The sequence below is a fragment of the Scyliorhinus canicula genome, chromosome 1 (genome assembly GCF_902713615.1).
Source record: "Scyliorhinus canicula chromosome 1, sScyCan1.1, whole genome shotgun sequence".
NCBI lineage: Eukaryota > Metazoa > Chordata > Chondrichthyes > Carcharhiniformes > Scyliorhinidae > Scyliorhinus > Scyliorhinus canicula.
In genome coordinates, this window is record NC_052146.1 from 281,417,499 (window position 1) to 281,436,634 (window position 19,136).

Here is a 19,136-nt window from a genome sequence, read left to right on the forward strand (position 1 = left end):
AGAATCTTACCCTATGTTTTTTGTTATTGTTTATATAATAGTTAGTGCCACAGTTTTTACATTATGCCAATATTTTCAATATCCAATAATTTTACATAATTAAATAGCAACTATTTTCACCAATAATAATGCTTTCAGTCCTTAGTGTTTTCCTTGTTCACTGAGAAACCTATATTTCATCCACACTCCCCACGATTTTCCATCAGTTGGACGCAGCCAAGTGGGGGGCATACCCGTAATCTCCAACTATGTTCCCCGAGTGGGCAAGGCTTCTAAATGAGTTTGTAAAATTGGCCCCACAAAATTGACTTTTAACAATAACAATCATATTTCAGAAGTGGGTGCAACAAATTTTGATTCAACATGTTTTGAATTCCAAGACTATTGAGCAGATCTAAAGGTTTTAGGTCTTGGATATGTTACCTTTATGTTTTTAAAGACCTCAGACTTCTGCTCCAGTTATAACGTGAAAAGAAGTTCTTTGAGCCAAACAGTCTGTGTCAGTGTTGACCCTCCATGTGCCTAAACAGTTCTAATCATATCTGTGCACCCTCTTTCCCTTACTGCTTCACCCCCTTTTCCTTCAACCACCTATCTAAACTTATCTTAAATGTTGACATAGTTTCTGCCTTAACCACTAGCCCTTGAAGTGAATCCTACAGTCTCACAGTCTCTGTGTAAAGAAGATTCTCCTACCCTTGGTTCTAAACGTCTTCCATTTAATCACATGCCTACGACCCCCTTATTCTTGGCCCCTCAGATACTGGGAGCAGTTCACCTCTGTACGGTCCTGTTCGCCCATAATTTAAAACAAATTGGCTGGAATTCTCTGACCATTGGGATTCTTCTGTTCCCCCTGGCAGCACACTCCTGCCCGCGGGTGGCATGGTGTGGCTTCAATGGGAAATCCCCTGGACAAGTGGCGGGAGTATAGAATCCTGCCGCCAGCGAACGGCGCGCCGGGAAGAAACACGCGGCTAGGAGACCGGAGAATCCAGCCCATTTTACATCAGCCCATAACCTGTGTTGGCTAAATGGCTGAAGACTCCATTTTTTCAATAATTCTTCTTTCTCGTATTCCCACACAGCAGGCAGCATTGTAGCATGTTTGCATTGTACCCTCTCTAAAGCCGCACTATCCTCCCTGTAGTGCAGAGCATAATAGTGAACACTAATCAAACTGATGTCTTGTTAAGGTTTAATATTAGCTTATCTTAGCACTTGCCTTTATATTCTTTACTTCCTCAGATGAAACCTAGACCCCTGTTAGTTCTTTTTTTAATAGTCTTGTCGACCTAAGGTGGTTCTTTGGTGGTGACTGATGTGGAAACCAGATGTGTCTCAGGAAATTGAAAGTATTCAGGCTGTTACTTTGTCTGCATTCATATTAATGGACAGAATATTATGAATGTGATTTCTCAAGATGAGCTCCCGATAAGGCCAACCTATGCCGGGTGAATTGACCATTAGGTGTAGTGGTATTGTAAAAGCGTTCATGAAAATTACTTCTGATACTTTGACAGAAATTGTAAGCATGTTCATTTAGAATGTGTCTATGATTTTCATTTGGCATAGCAAACAAAGAACTCTGTCCACATCCTTCTACAAAATTTCTACAATTTACAAGCCAGAAGGTTTTCAACTTAAATGTCTGTGAATGAAAAATTATCCCCCACCATGATTGGGCTGGATTTCTGAGTCGGACAGGGAGGGGGGGTGGAGGGGGAAGTGGCTTTGCATTCGGGAAAACGAAAAGTTGAGTTGGAAGACGCTTGTTGATCCTGAAGGTAGTTGCGCAATTTTGAAGGGTCTTGGGGGGGGGGGGGGGGGGGGAAGCAAAATTTTGAAACAAAAAAAATATTTCTCTCTACATATTTTATGTTTAAGGGCTCTCTTTCCCTCCTTATTCCACCTCCCTCTCCTTTCCTCCTGTTTCTCCTTTCCCACTCAGTAAAAGCATTTTGCTCCCATTGCTTTTGGCCGCTTTTACCCCTGCTTTCTAATATACTTCTTTTGTTTGAAAGACAAGCCAAACGTTTGTAGATCCCCAGCATCACAACCGACACCGGTGACTCTATTGTGAGGTGTTTGGTGCAAGCAATGACATTTTTTTCCAAGAACTGCAGTTCCATTCATTCTGGAGTTGAGATACTGCATTATGCATGCCATTCTTGCACACTGGTTCAGACCTATCAAAATCTCTTTGATGGCTAATGGATCCAAGCAGCTGGCAACACTGAATCCTTAAAATATGGAGCATTAGTTCTAGCAATGAGCAAAACTACGCCAGAATTAAACAGACATGTAATACGAGATAACTACTTTTGTTCAAAATACCCAAATCAGGCCACACAAGGGCCACCTCAAGCCAATTTAGTGGAAAATGTCAAATGACAGTAGAGAATATGAATTGATGTTTCCAGTTTCTATAAATGTCCAATCTTCTAGAACTAAGAAAATAGCAGCCACCTCTCAACACCCAAACTAATTTTGCACCAACCTAACTCAGACCAGGTCATTTAAGACCCAGGAGAATTCGGGGAACTGCAATTGTAACCTTGCTGTGTTATAATTTATGTTGACATTGATGTGATTTGGGTTCGGGCTCTCTATTACCTATTGTAACTTTGCAGTCATGTTTTGTTCAATTCTAAGCCCAAAATGATGTGGGGTTTAATCATTATCCTTGAAATTCTGCAAACAATTAGAAGTAGTGTAGTTAATAGCAGTAGTTCAGAACAGTGTTGTATGGAGATAATACAGTATATTCTGAAGTGTTTACTGTTTTATGCTTCAACTTCATTTCATTATCTTTACCAATATGTCCTATGTTCTTATTTAGTTGTTACCATTCCTGCAGTTATTCTTGTTTTCTTCCTAGATGTCATTGCAGCCTATTATTTTGCCATTGATTCAGCATTTCTGTTTGCTTTGTTTGTACCCTCTGTTTCTTTTTGTTCATTGAAGCCAAGAATCATTGAGGATCATTTTGAGAAATACACTCACAATATGGTAAGTTAATATTTGAGCCTGAGTGACAACTCGTCCCGAGCAGTGAAGTTGTTGTAATCTTTTTCTACAGATTCACAACTTTGAGTAGAAATGAGAGTGATCGATTTCAGTTTCATATCTATTATTTTAGACAAGGTGTGCTTTTAATTTTTTTGTGGAGAGCGTTATACGTCCTTTGTGCATTTCTTCTCGTTTTGATCGTATCTGCTAAAATTTGGGTGTAACAGCATGACAGCTATGTAGGTGATATGATAGACTAGACAATTAACCTCATTGGACTTAACTATAAATCAATGCTTTAAAATAACAATCCCAAACCATTCTGACTCTTTGACACGTGCTGGCTGATTTCGACCATTAGTTTTTTTATTCTCTTGCCTATCCTGGGTCGCTTGAGGCCTCATTACATTGGCTGATTGTACGCAGTCCTCAAAGATATTTCAGGGGGCTGAGATTTTACCACGCAATGTCTGCAGAGCATTCTTGCTTTGCATGGATGTAATTTTGGTAATATCATTTCAGAAACCAAAATACCAATAACACACCCTCAACTTTGCTTTCTCCTTGTTCACAGAAAAGTATGAACTTATTTTGAAGGATGTTCACAAAGGTAATATAAAAAAGAACAATGGTTTTCTTTTCTGTCCATGTTTATTGTCAGCTGTAACCTTTTTTGTTGTGTCCTTAATGTGTGAAATTATTGGCAAGACTGCACAAATAATTCATACTTACACACTCCCCACACTCGGTACATTTATTGTCAAGGCATGAACGCTGGTCACTTTCTTTTACACATATATATCGAGGATGGATAACTGGTTTAGGGAGCTAGAAATTAATCCAACAATCTCAGGGATGTTCACATAGCCTTTGATACCAGTACAAGAGGACAAATGGGCGTGCATGAAGTATCTCCAATTTTAATGGTCATGCACCACCAACAGATCAAAATTCATCACTCAGTGTATTGTTGCAGTAGCTGAAGCTCCACAAGAAGTGTTTCAATACTCCATTCATTCTGAATTCTGTACTTGATTCACATTTAATTTTTAATGGCCATCAATCCTTATGTTGCTATTGACCATCCATTTCACACTTACTCCCCATATATCTGAGATTTCTTCTCTCTGCGTGCATTTTTGATGGTCCCCTGTTGACAGACAGGGACATGGTGTAACTCAACAGATCTCAATTTAGATCATCACTGCTCTCCTCTCAATAAGTATGTTGACACTATGCAGAACCATCCAATTACTGCAGTTTCTCACTCAAAGAGCAGAAGCATGTAAACCGCAGATGTTAGCCATGATTGAGAATTGAACAGGAGTTCCAACACTATGGATAATATCCTCTAGCCTCCCCGTAGCGTGTTTCCCGGCAGCGGGTGGCAGCCCGTTCTTGGCCGGCGACGGGATCTGCTGCTCCTGCCGCGATCAATGGGATTTCCCATTGATTCCACTCCACACCACCGGGAAACCTGCAGTGGGGGTGAGCCGTTGCTGGGACAAGAAGATCCCTCCAGCGTGAAGAGCTAGGAGATCTCGCCCTACAACAATTCGGCCCTTTTAATTGTATTTGTACAACCATTCTCCTTTCCTTTCAATTTTTCTGCCATTTATTGTTCTCCCCTATCTCCTTTTTTCTTTTAATTTGTCTTACATTCTCTTTTTTGATTTTATCTTAAACTGGTTCCCTTGTCTGTCTTGCTGTGCTTATCTCTCCAGTCAAGTGTCTGCTATACTTTGCCGTCTCCCTTGATTCTAATTATCACACCAGTCAACCTGGCAGTGATGACATCTCTTTGCATTCCAACGATCAATCATCAGAACCCTGTGTCCATTGCACATCACAAAATGTGAATGGCCTCGTGATCAGAATCGCTTAATTCCTGCATTGTACCACTTAGCAGAGTAAAGAACTGAAAGCCATTTATAATGATGATGGGATATCTTTAAAGTCTTTTCAGAGAAAGCCAAAGGTTCTAAATGAATGCCGCTGATGTTTGTGTTCCTCCCAGCAATACTTAGAGGCCCAATAGGCTGCTTGTTCCATAGCTCAGAAATAGTAGGGGCAGGATTCTCTGGCCCTCAGCACCAGAATCGTGCCCGGCGTGGGGGCGGTGAATAGCCGTTCACGCCAGAAATCCGGCATGATGGCACTTCACTTCCGCGATTCTCCGCGGATCCGCCAGTCGCACGCGCAGTAGACGGGGCGCAGGTCAGGTCCGTTGGAACAGGCTTCTGCAGCAATTCTGCGTCGACTGGCCGAATTCCCGCTGGCATGGTTTACAGCTGGTACCACCCGGCGGGAGCTCGGACCCGCGGCCACGGTGGTGGTCCTGGTGGGGGGGGGGGCGGAGATATCTGACTCCGGGGGAAGGGCCTCAGCAGTGGCCAGCCCCACGATCGGGGGCCACCGATCGGCAGGCCATCGCAATCTGTGGTGGACTTACCTTACTCCGCATGAGCCCGTTGCGTGGCTCCACCATGTCAGCGGTGCCTGCACCAAAGTGGGCCGCCGCGCACATGCACGGACCCGCTTGCGGCCGCTATGCGCATGCGGGGCCACGCGGTCTGGACAGCAGGGCCCCACCGGCAGCCAGAGCTGTGGAACGCACGCCGGGGCCCTGCTAGCTTCTGGAAAACAGAGAATCACCCCGGACTTTTGAGGAAAACGTCCGGAGTGATTCTCGCCCGTTTTCCGGCGGGCCTGGGGACTTAGTCCCCAAAAGGGACAATCCCGCCCTCGAATTTTGCAAATGCAGACCTATGCGCATGGGCAGAACGTTTGCTCGCCTCCAAACAATGACAATGGGAAAATCAGCCCTTTGCGAATCTTCTAACAAAGTTCATATTGTTCCCAATAGTCCAACATTGGTTGCAATACAAATGAATCCAATGAGAAGCCAAAGGATGTGTAAGGTCTGACATCATTGTTATTCAATCAAATCATGCCAACACATCTGCATCAATTCAGTGTGATTTCAGTGTCGAACTCATACAAATCCTGCAGGAAGTAAACCTGGAGAAATGATTCCAAGTGCTGACAAAAGTGTCATTGCCTCACCCAATGTCAGCACATTAGTCACCTTTTATAGAGCCTTACAAAGCAATTTATCAGTGCAGTTGTTTGACATCTGAGTAAGGAATAGCAAAACTAATCAGCCTCAAATAAGCTCATTGGGATGGATTTGCTATCTATTTAGTCAATTGATAAGCAGTCAAACCCAACATTAGCACAGCTCCTTTTCTTGCTGTTTAACTTCAATTCATGAAGTACTTTCTATAATTCCAGCCTTTACCAGCCAAAACATTACACTGTTATTGATTTGTGGCTGAATAGAGATACATCATAAACCTGCACTCATAGAGAGTCCAGGGTGGCGAATAAGGGCTACAGTGTTCCAACCAGTTGCCACCGTGCTCCTGCAATATTAGCAATTCACTCGGAGCCCGAGATCATGGAACCATACCTTATTTAGCATCTTGTAAAGGACTAAATGCTTTATAGTGTTACTTCGAAAACAAAATACACTGGCCTGCCAGTTCTTGTCTTATAAAAAGTGGATTTTGCTTATCCAGATGGCTAAATATTTCTGCTTAGAAAAATAATTTAGATCTCTGTGGGTATATTTGTAAGAAATGCTATTGAGGTCAAATTGGAACTAATGCCAGCATTTGTAGGAGCGAGCGCTCACAGTCATGTAGTTTCTTATTACATAGGAAAGTACAGGACCAAATAAGATCATGCAGTCCTTCTAATCAGTACTAATGAGTTCAGGAGTTTAAAATGGACTCCACTTTCCACAGGGAACTCCTTTGATGAGCCACAAACATTTGTAATTTTATTAACAACTGAAGCCTTCTTGAGATAGTTTAATTGCAACTGATCTTTCAACTGTTATTATTTAAATTTAATATCTGCTGAAAATCATTAGCTGCTTTATTTCGTAGAATTTACAGTGCAGAAGGAGGCCACTCGGCCCATCAAGTCTGCACGGGCTCCCGGAAAGAGCAGCCCACCTAAGCCTATGCCTTCACCCTATCCCCGCAACCCAGTAACCCCACCTAACCTATAGACACGAAGGACAAAGGGCAATTTATCGTGTCCAATCCACCTAACCTACACATCTTTGAACTGTGGGAGGAAACCGGAGCACCCGGAGGAAACCCACACACACACGGGGAGAACATGCAGACTCCTCAAAGACAAGCCGGGAATCAAACCTGGGACGCTGGAGCTGTGAAGCAACTCTGCTAACCACTGCCCTATTCCCTTTTTCAAATTCCAGAATAAACATTGCAAACCCTATATCAAATGAACACCTGAAGTCCCTGTAACATTAAAGGCTTGATCAAATATAGTCAATAGATTAGATTATAGGAACAGTGAAGGTGATGCCTGGCTGACCATTGATGCACCCACAATCACATATTGGTCTGAGCTGGATCAGAGCAGATCACCTGAAATCTAGGAGCGTCGGCAGGTAATGAAGAAGAAAGTCCAGAATATCTGTAAAGCAACACTATATGTATCAACATTCAAATAAAATTAGCAAGTCAAAACAAGTATTTAATCCGGTGAGTCAATAAGCCATGCAAAAGAGGAAACTCCTGGGTCTGTGCTGTGTTTGCTGCTTTCAGTTAGGGCAGGCTTCAGTTAGAGGGACAAATGGCCCAGATTCCTGCTGCTGGTGGCTATCCAGTCACCACTGCTTTTGGTAATCCACATTGTACCGACATTAGAATCCCTATAAAAGAGAAGGCATATCCACAATTTGATTGTGTAGTATTGTTTGTATTTTTAGCACTACTGGTGCCCATTTGGGTCCAAAGCGACATCTACGCCATCATTTTGGGTAGGTCATTAGTGTGGATGTTAAGATCTGCTGGCTATTGCTAAATTGGTTAAAGTGTTTGGCAGCTTATCTTGCTACTTAAATGTTTGGGAAGTCGACAGGCAGTGGTGTGGTCCATGGTCCACTTCAAACGTTCTGCGCACAGCAGTTTCTCCGAGTCACAGGTTTTGTGGTTTCTATCTTCATTGGGCTGCAGCATGACTAGGGAGAATGTGGCATGGTGGCACAAGGAGCTCAAGTTTCTTGGAGAGAGAGGAGGGGAGAAGGGCTCTTGTGAGGGGGTCATCGCCACACAGGGGTCATTGCCACACAGGGATCATTGCCACACAGGGATCATTTCTCCTATTTCAACCTCAGTGAGAAATCGTGACTGGGATTTAACTGGAGTGGGCTAGGTGATAACCAGGCCTGAATAATAATGGGGGAAGGCCAGGCACTTCCTCCCATTGGTGGGAAAACTGACTCCTGTATAGTCAGCAGCGGGAATGGGACAAGGTGGGGAACCAGCCTGCTGGCTAATTCAGCTCATTATTTATCCACTGAAAGGCCATTATTCCTGAGCCCATCAGAATTTAGTGGTGGCTCATGAATTCTCCACATGTGTGTCTGCTGGCTCTCGAAGGCTTCCCAGCTTGCCCGGTCAGGTTAGACAGCAGACTCACAGGGGATCCCTCTTTCAAAGGAACTTAGTGCCCGATCAAGAGACCCAGCATCAAAAAGAGAGGGTGCCCACAGAGATCCGCCCTCCCCTACTTTTACATCCACTCACCCCTCCGTTCCTCCCCTGTCCAGTGACTCCCCTCTCTCTGACCCATTCACCTGTTTCCACGGATCCAGCGATAATGCTTTGTGTGGCCCTCAGTGCATTACCGGCAATGGCCATCAGGCCTGGTGGCGCTGCCTGTGACGTAGGTCTGCTGGGCTCTGATTGGGAATGGGATTTCCAGTCTGCTGGGGGGGACTTAATTCTGTGGGAGACGAAGTGCGCTTAAATAGCTTAGGCCATCCCTTGGAGAGGTGACACAGATTCTCGACTGGTTCTCCAAATGGTGGATTGAACCCACATTACCTATACTAAATTCCATCCAGTGAGCGTGTGGTATCAGTTTTACTGTGGAATCTCCCACTTGTTACACTGCAGCCTCAGAGACCGATGTGGAGCCATTGCCAGTGTTTGTAAAAATGACAGTACTCTTCAACTTCTTTGCATTGGGCTGCTTCCAGGCTGAAGCAGACAACATCTCAAACACCTCACACTTTATCGTCATCAAAAAACGCACCAGTGCTCTGTATGCAGAGAGGAGAATATGTGGCATTGTGTCTTTCCACAGAGAAGCAACAGACTGAAAATATGGCTTCAATAGCAGAGCAGGATTCCTGATGGTACAGAGTGCATTTGACCACAAGCGCTTGGATTGGCAAGATGGACCACAAGTGCAAATGGTTCCACTCCTTCAGTGCTCAACTGTGTGACCATGCTGAGAGATTCTTGCAGTTCATTCCTCCGAATCCTGGCAACAGAGTCATGTTGTCTTAACTCTGTGCCAGTCCATTGTACAATCAGCCGCGGCAAGACCTATCAGCTGGGCCGTGTCTGGGCAGCAATCATACACAGGTTGAGCAACCCCTCTCCGAAATTCAAAAGGTTCCAAAATTCACACTTTTTTGCGAGCCCCGATGTGACACACAAGGGAAATCTCACAAAGCTCTGGGAAGGTTCATAGACGCTGCACAGGTCCCAACACACCGCAGACAGTTACAAGCCCTAGCTGGGGCTATTTTGGCGGCAAAACCTCATCATGACCAAAACGTTAGTGCATCAAATTATATCACTGTGATTATTGCATTGAAAATGTTTTTTGGTCAGTAAAAAACATATCTCGTCCCCTGGAACATTATATTCCGAAATCTGAAAAATTCCGAAATCCGATACACACTCGGCCCCAGGTATTTTGGATAATGATGCTCCACCTGTAGCAGAAGCTGTTCTGCCACACAGAATGCCATCAAAATGACCATTGGGCTGCTGAGCAAACTTCTGCTGGCTGGGCTGCTCAGGGAGAGCTCAGCAGTACTTGCCTGAGCACATTCCTGGATTTGCCATGGTCTGCTGTACCATATGCTATTTCACCATCATGAGCGCACATTCTTTGCTACCAGACATATGGCAGGCTGCTAAGCAGGAGAAAGGGGGGGGGGGGGGGGGGGATGAGGAAAGGAGGAAAGGCCTGTTTCCAGCCAGAATATCCGTGATCAGCTCATTTGCCTGCAATTCCAATGAATGCGACCCCAATTCTCTGCTCACCAACAGTCTCTGACCACGCTTAGACCTTGCTACATTCATTTAAATTGGCTAGCCGCACAAAATCTGCATGCTGCCTGCATCAGCAGCAGCGTGTGCTGGGCAATCGTGCCTCACTATCCCCATGCCTGTTTTCTCTAATTCTTTGGCCTTTGTGTCTGATGTCAGTATCCTGGCTCTGGAGTAACCCAGTTGACACAAATAAAGTCTCCCTCTCAAATGTGCTTTAGTCTAACTTGAGTAGAGTTTATTTTCTTCCACAATTGTGACATGGCTCACAGAGGTGCTAGAGAAAGGAATTTTGCCCATTTCAGACTTGCAGGGCTGAATGTTTCCAGTCATCCAGAGACTGGTTTGCAGGCAGCACTGTTGGAAAACGTCATGTCAGGATGGCTTCTTGATATGATTCCACCTCTGTGATTTTGCCACAGACGGGATCTGACTGGTACCTGTTACCTGCTGACAGTGACAGGTAGCCAGTTAAATTCAATTTAGACCCGCTTGGGGACAAACTGGTGACACTGCTGGGATCCTCCGAACAGGATAAGGATCCGTTACTGAGGCCAAAGTCCTCAGGTGCCTGGAGGCATCGTCTCAGTGACAGACCAGAGGATCAGCCTTTATAAATCCCTCATCCTATCCACCTGATGCCGACCCCCCCCCCCTCCCCACTCCCCAGCCCCGTCATCACTTCATCCTGGGGAAGTGTGGGTGCTGCAAGTTCAAATCCCAGGGCATCCTGCAGAGGGATTCAACCTTCATTTTAATGACTGTAAAACGGTGGGCTCACTAAATCTTTATAATTCTTCATCTTGACCTTCCCTCGTGTTCTCATACCAACTGTCCTGGTTTGAGACATTTCACATCTCTTTAACCTGTGATTATCCCTCTCTCCAGTCGCACCATCTGCACCTGTAAAGACCTAATTACCTGCAAAGACTCGGATTTAAACTATCATCTTGCATCATTGGCTTTATCTTTGTATGCTCTGTGTAACCTACCTCTTCACTCACCTGATGAAGGAGCTGCGCTCCGAAAGCTAGTGATTCCAAATGAACTTGTTGGACTTTAACCTGTTGTTCTAAGACTCCTTACTGTGCCCACCCCAGTACAACGCCTGCATCTCCACATCATGCATACCTACATCGGCAGCACCCACCTGTCCCTTGGGGGCTGCCAGCCAGACATCGCTGCGGACCATTGATTGGGCCTGCAGTTTCCCTGACACATTAACTGGATGTGGTTGCTGAAGTGAGCCTGGCCTGAGGCTCACAACAAATTCAGCAAAACCCAGGCCCCACAGCTGATGCAGAGTAAAGCTCTCTCCACTCCAACAATGTGGTTCAGCCTCAGAACAGAGCTCACTTTGCACACTAATGTATTGTTTTGCCCCCAGTATCCTGCAGGCTAGTTAAGTGAGATCGCCCATTAGAAGAAGCAATAGTTTCATTTTTGGGGTGCCTTTCACAACCTCAGGACATTCAAAAGCGTTTAAAAAATTTTTTTTATTAAACTCATTTTATTCAAACTTGGAGCAAAGTAGGTTGCAGCAAATAAACACCCCGGGAAACATTCTTCCCAACAATCAACTATACAGTTTGTACAGAATTTTCTCCTTTTTCACCCCCTCCCCATCACCCCCCCCCCACCCCCTTGTGATGAACAGCTCCTCAAACACGGTCACAAACATCCCCCACCTTTTCTCTAACTCCCCTGCTGAGCCCCGTAACTCATACTTTATCTTCTCCAACCGCAGGAAGTTATACAGGTCACCCAACCATGCTGCTACCCCCGGTGGCGATGCCGACCGCCACTCCAGCAAAATTCACCGCCGTGCAATCAGAGAGGCGAAGGCCAAGACATCGACCTTCCTCCTCTCCATGAGCTCCGACTTTCTGAAACCCCAAATATCGCCACCAAAGGGTCCGGGTCCACTCCCTCCTCCACTATCCTGGCTAAGACCACGAACACTCCCGCCTAGAATCTTCCCAATTTTTCCAAAACATGTGCGCATGATTCGCTGGCCTCCGCCCACACCTCTTACACTCATCTGCTACCTAAAGAGCTCACTTATTCTCGCCCGAGTCAAATGCATCCTGTGCACCACCTTAAACCGTATCAGGCTCATCCTTGCACTAGAGGAGGTTCCGTTTACCCTTTGCAGTGTCTCACTCCATACTCCCCAATTGATCTCCATTCCCAACTCCGCTTCCCATTTCTCTTTGATCTTCACCACCCGCTCACCTCCCTGCTCCGTCAGCCACTTATATATATCCCCAATTCTTCCCTCCCCTTCCACATACGGAAGCAACAGTCATTCCAGCAGGGTGTATCCCAGCAATCTAGGGAACCCCCTCCAGAACTTTTGCGCAGTCCCTAACCTGTAGATACCTATGATGTGGAGATGCTGGCGTTGGATTGGGGTGAGCACAGTAAGAAGTCTTAGAACACCAGGTTAAAGTCCAACAGGTTTGTTTCAAACACAAGCTTTCGGAGCGCAGCTTTCTGAGGAAGGAGCAGTGCTCTGAAAGCTTGTGTTTGAAACAAACCTGTTGGACTTTAACCTGGTGTTGTAAGACTTCTTACTGTAGATACCTGAACTCACTACCCCTCGGCAGCTCTACCCTCTCCCTTAGCTCCGCCAGGCTGGCGAACTCATCCTCCAAATACAAATCCCTCACCTTGGCCAGCCCCACTTCCCTCCACCTCCTGTATACACTATCCATCCCCCCACCCCCCTCATAGCCCTCAAACTAGACCCCTTACAAGATTCCTTCTCCATCCTAACCCACTCTACCCCTGCTCCTTCCCACCACCGCCGCACCTTGTCCACATTCGCTACCCAATAATAATGAAGCAAGTTTGGCAACGCCAACCCCCCCCCTGCTGCCTCTGTAGCAGGGACCTCCCCACCCTCAGCATCTTCCCCACCCATACAAAGTTGTCATAATATACATCTATGTATATGATGGAGTGCAGACAGGCAGAGTGAGCACACAGAACACAGCAGCCAATCACCAGACAGGACATGACCACTATAAAGCCAGAGGGCATCAGTTTTCCCGCTCTCTTGGGATCCAGCTTCTGAGACAGTCAGAGCTTGTGAGCAGCAGCTAGTACATACACCATGTGGTAGTCAGTTAGTCTGGTCAGGCTAGCCTCAGGTCTCCAGTCAAGTCAGCATAGTGTCAACCCACAGTTAAGCATGTAATATAGTTAGATATTAAATAAAATCGTGTTGCATCTCATCAAGTGTTGGAAGCCTGTCTCTCTCTGCACTGCATCAAACGCAGTCCACATAGACCCAGCTTACCCAACACATCATGGTACCAGGTCTGGATGTTGAGAATTGACGGACTCACCTTGAGGTAATCTGCTTTGACCAGCGATCAACCATCCGGTAACGTGGACAGCGTCCGACCTCCTCCGCAGCTCCGCATCGCCGGCAACCTCGGTGCAAACTGGAAGGTTTTCAAACAGAAGTTCCAGCTCTATCTTGAAGCCACCGACCACGAGGCCACATCAGATGCCAGGAAGATCGAACTCTTCCTTTCTACAGCCGGTGACCATGCTACCCACATCTACAACTCCCTCACATTCGCTGAAGGTGAAGACAAGACCAAATTTAAAACAGTCCTGCTGAAGTTCAACAGTCGCTGCGACATTGAAGTGAATGAGAGCTTTGAATGGTACGTTTTCCAGCAGAGGCTTCAGGGTAAGGATGAACCTTTTCAGTCCTTTTTAACCCATCTCCGCATCCTCGCGCAGTCATGCAACTATGACTCAACAACTGATTCCATGATCCGGAATCAGATCATTTTCGGCGTCCACTCCGATTCCCTTCGCCAGCAGCTCCTGAAAGTTAAGCAGCTCACCCTCACCATCGCCATCGAAACGTGCATTCTCCACGAGCACGCTAACAACTGGTACTCCCACATCAGGGCGGCAGAAACGGCAAAGCTAAACCCCCATGAGGCAGAACGGGTGTAGGCCATCAAACAAATGCAGGGCCTGAGTCTTGATGAGAGTGGCCATTTTGCCCGCTTTTCCCGGGCTCCAGCTCATGCACGCCAAGACCAAGGAGACAGCGAGACCGACGACCAGCCTGCTCAGGTGCGCATGTCATTCGACCACACTGCGCATGCGTGTTGGCCCACGGAACGCGCTGACGTCGGCGTCATGATGTGTCTGAATTGTGGCTCCGCCCATTTAAAGTGGCAATGTCCGGCAAAATCACGACGCCGTCTCCAGTGTGGCAAGCTTGGTAACTACGCAGCCCTTTGCAGATCTGCTCCACTACCCAGCATCCAGCGATCCCAGCCACGGCGCAGAAGCATTTGTTCGATACAGCAGGCCGTGGCAGACTCTGACCCCAAAGCCCACCAGATCCTGACGCTGAGGGCCTCAAATCCCCATTCCGGATGAGCATCATTACTAAGCATGCGCTGCCTCTCTCAGATATATCATAGAATTTACAGTGCAGAAGGAGGCCATTCGGCCCATCAAGTCTGCACCGGCTCTTGGAAAGAGCACCCTACCCAAGGTCAACACCTCCACCCTATCCCCATAACCCAGTAACCCCACCCAACACTAAGGGCAATTTTGGACACTAAGGGCAATTTATCATGGCCAATCCACTTAACCTGCACATCTTTGGACTGTGGGAGGAAACCGGAGTACCCGGAGGAAACCCACGCACACAATGGAAGGATGTGCCGACTCCGCACAGACAGTGACCCAAGCCAGAATCGAACCTGGGACCCTGGAGCTGTGAAGCCATTGTGCTATCCACAATGCTACCGTGGTGAAACACCTCCCAATCTTGAGTGTTGATCCGGACGACGAGTGGTGTGCTATCCTTACAGTTAACAAGGCTTGCATCCATTTCAAGCTGGACACCGGCGCTTCAGCAAACCTCATTTCAAAATCTGACCTCGACAGCATCCGCGTCAAACCAAGCATTCTTCCACTGGCCTGCCAGCTCCTCGACTAAAATGGCAATGCCATTGCTGCCAGTGGTTCATACCAGCTTGGGGTGTCCAATAGGTCATTGAAAGCGACGCTTCGATTTGAAATCGTTGGACCTGACAGAGCTTCCCTGCTCGGTGCTCGGGCCTGCAAACTCCTGAACCTAGTGCAGAGGGTTCACACCATGTCTTCCGCACAGGCAACGGCCTCACCTGATGAAACCTTCCAGGCTCAACTTGATGACATCATAGCACAATACCAAAACGTGTTCGAAGGTATGGGTGCACTCCCATACCGATACAAAATCCTGCTCAAACCAAACGGCACCCCTGTGGTTCACGCACCACGTCAGGTACCGGCACCCCTCAAAGACCGCCTCAAGCAGCAGCTGCAGGACCTCCAGGGCCAGGGCGTCATATCAAAGGTCACGGAACCCACGGACTGGGTTAGCTCCATGGTTTGCGTCAAGAAGCCGTCAGGGGAGCTTCGAATCTGCATCGACCCTAAGGATCTAAACCGCAACATCATGAGGGAACATTACCCAATACCTAAACGAGAAGAGTTAACCAGCGAGATGGCTCATGCCAAATTCTTCACGAAGCTGGACGCCTCCAAGGGGTTTTGGCAAATACAGCTGGAAGCATCCAGTCGCAAGCTGTGCACATTCAATACCCCGTTCGGTCGCTACTGCAACAACCGAATGCCTTTTGGCATCATCTCTGCCTCAGAGGTATTTCACCGCATAATGGAACAAATGATGGAGGGCATCGAGGGGGTGCGAGTGTACGTCGACGATGTCATAATCTGGTCCACAACTCCTCAAGAACACATCGATCGCCTCAAGCTGGTATTCCACAGGATTTACGAGCATGGCCTCCGACTCAACAGAGCCAAATGCTCGTTCGGTCAATCAGAAGTCAAATTCCTTGGCAACCACATTTCGCAGCAAGGCGTGCAGCCGGATGCTGACAAGGTTTCGGCGATCAACGCCATGAAGACCCCAGAGGATAAGAAGGCAGTCCTCCGCTTTCTAGGGATGGTCAACTTCCTCGGGAAGTTCATCCCCAACATGGCGTCGCACACCACAGCCCTCCACCATCTCGTTAGAAAAACGACGGATTTCCAGTGGCTGCCCGCTCATGAGCGAGAGTGGCGTGAGCTGAGGGCGAAACTCACCAAGGCCCCAGTGCTGGCATTTTTCGACCCCGCCAAGGAAGCAAAAATATCCACTGACGTGAGCCAGGATGGTATTGGGGCAGTGCTCCTCCAACGGGATGACTCCTCCTCCTGGGCCCCAGTTGCATATGCCTCTAGAGCCATGACGCCCACTGAGCAACGATACGCTCAGATTGAGAAGGAATGCCTGGGCCTCCTTACAGGATTCGACAAGTTCCACGATTATGTATATGGCCTCCCCAAATTCATGGTTGAGATGGACCACAGGCCATTGGTTCACATCATCCAAAATGATATCAATGATATGACGCCATGGTTACAACGCATCCTTCTCAAGCTACGCCGCTATTATTTTGACCTGGTTTACACCCCGGGCAAAGAGCTCATTGTTGCCGATGCACTCTCCAGATCTATCACCACACCGTGTGAGCAGACTGACATTGTCTGTCAAATAAATGCGCAGGTGCAATTTTGTGCCTCCAACCTCCCGGCCTCTGATGAGAGGGTCATTCAAATTCGTGAGGAGACGGCCAGGGATCCTCTGCTCCAGCGGGTGATGCAGCACCTCACAAATAGCTGGCAGAAGGGACAGTGTCCCCACATTTTACAATGTCAAGGACGATCTGACGATGGTAGACGGCATCCTCATGAAGCTTGACAAAATTGTGATCCCGCAGAGCATGCGGGATTTGGTGCTCAGCCAAATCCACAAGGGTCACCTGGGGGTCTAGAAATGTCGCCGTCGAGCTCGAGAGGCAGTATACAGGGCGGGCATCAGCCAAGACGTCGCCAACATGGTCCTCAATTGCCTAAGTGTCAAAAATTCCAGCCGGCTCAGCCTAAAGAAACTCTGCAGCAACATGAGATGGTGACCTCCCCATGGTCCAAAGTCGGTGTTGACCTGTTCCATGCCAAGGGGCATGGCTATGTCCTCCTAGTGGACTACTTTCCCAATTATCCCAAAGTGGTCAGACTGTTTGACCTCACGTCGGCGGCGGTGATCAAGGCATGCAACGAAACTTTTGCCCGACATGGGATATCACTCACGGTGATGAGTGACAACGGCCCCTGTTTTTTCAGCCAGGAGTGGTCAGATTGTGCCCGGTTGTACAACTTTTGGCACGTCACATCCAGCACCCACTCCCCCCAGTCAAATGGGAAGGCTGGAAAAGGGGTCCACATCGTCAAAAGATTATTGTGTAAGTTTACTGACTTGGACTCCGATTTCAACCTGGCGCTGTTGGCATACAGAGCGACCCCTCTGTCCACTGGTTGTCTCCAGAGCAGCTCCTCATGAACCGCACACTGTGAACGACGGTTCCGGCCATCCACATTCCTCGCACACTGCTCCCTCTGGACGCGCCCTGCCACGAGGCCACCGACCTACCAGCTATTCTACTGACCTCTGTGACCTCCGCATTGGAGGCAGTCCCGCCTGTCCAGGTGCAGGCAGCCCCTGACCCACCCTTGAGATGGTCAACCAGAATTCGTCACCCATCACAGAGACAAAATTTATAGACTGACTGTTGCATTACCTTGTTATCTCATCGTTTTGACATCTGTACATATCATTTTTTTCTCATGTTTTATCTACCCTCTATTGCACTAGACACCTTCCCATGTATATAAGTTAGCATGTTCTGTATATAGTCAAGTACCTGTACACATCTTCTCGCACGCACACCTCAATATTTATTACCTGAACACATATTTTTTTTTTAAATGGGGTGAGATGTCATAATATACATCCATGTATATGATGGAGTGCAGACAGGCAGTGAGTGAGCACACAGAACACAGCAGCCAATCACCAGACAGGACACGACCACTATAAAGCCAGAGGGCATCAGTTTTCCCGCTCTCTTGGGATCCAGCCTCTGAGACAGTCAGAGCTCGTGAGCAGCAGCTAGTACAAACACCCTGTGGTAGTCAGTTAGTCTGGTCAGGCTAGCCTCAGGTCTCCAGTCAAGTCAGCATAGTGTCAACCCACAGTTAAGCATGTATTATAGTTAGATGTTAAATAAAATCGTGTTGCATCTCATCAAGTGTTGGAAGCCTGTCTCTTTCTGCACTGCATCAAACGCAGTCCACATAGACCCAGCTTACCCAACACATCAAAAGTCAGAGATGATTGTGTCCACTTTCCGAAAAAAGGCCTTTGGTATAAAGTTCGGGAGAGCCTGAAAGATAAACAAGAACCGCGGCAGAATATTCATTTTCACCACTTGGACCCTCCCCGCCAAAGTTAAGTGCAGTGTACCCCACCTCTTAAGAGCCTCCTTGGCCTCCTCCACCAGCTTCGTTAAGTTCCACTTATGGAGCCCCGTCCATTCCCTCGCTACCTGAATCCCCAAGTATCTAAACCTACCCCTCGCTACCGTAAATGGCATCCCCCCCTAAATTAGCCCGCTGTGCCAGCACATTCACCGGGAATACCTCACTTTACCCTACATTCAGCTTGTATCCTGAGAACCCCCCATACCTCTCCAACAGGCCCATAATCCTTCCCATACTCTCCAACAGATGTGAAACATACAGCAAGAGTTCATCGGCATAGAGCGACACCCGATGCTCACTCTGTCCCCTCATTGTCCCCTGCCAATCTGCCGACCCCCTGAGAACCATCGCCAATGGCTCTATGGCCAGCGCAAACAGCAGCGGCGACAGCGGGCACCCCTGCCTCGTACCCCTATGTAAATCAAAGCTTTGTGAGCTCGTATCATTCGTCCTCACCCTCGCTCTTGGCGCCACATACAGAAACTGCACCCAAGCCACAAATCTCGGCCCAAACCCAAACTTTCCCAAAACTTCAAACAAGTA

The 19,136-nt window shown here is 47.4% G+C and overlaps 1 protein-coding gene across 8 annotated transcripts in view; it reads left to right on the top strand.

Moving 5' to 3' along the window:
- LOC119974827 (regulator of G-protein signaling 7) overlaps positions 1-19,136 on the top strand; it is a 585,527-nt gene that overhangs the window by 546,645 nt on the left and 19,746 nt on the right. For 5 of the 8 annotated variants that reach the window (XM_038814104.1, XM_038814120.1, XM_038814150.1 and 2 more), the window contains one exon: positions 3,585-3,622. The exons of 1 other annotated variant lie outside the window; for it this stretch is intronic. In XM_038814104.1, the coding sequence (XP_038670032.1) occupies positions 3,585-3,622 (38 nt within the window). Of the gene's footprint in view, positions 1-2,967; positions 3,013-3,584; positions 3,623-19,136 lie in introns of all 8 variants that reach the window. 2 more of the 8 variants (XM_038814137.1, XM_038814129.1) reach the window with 2 other exon arrangements.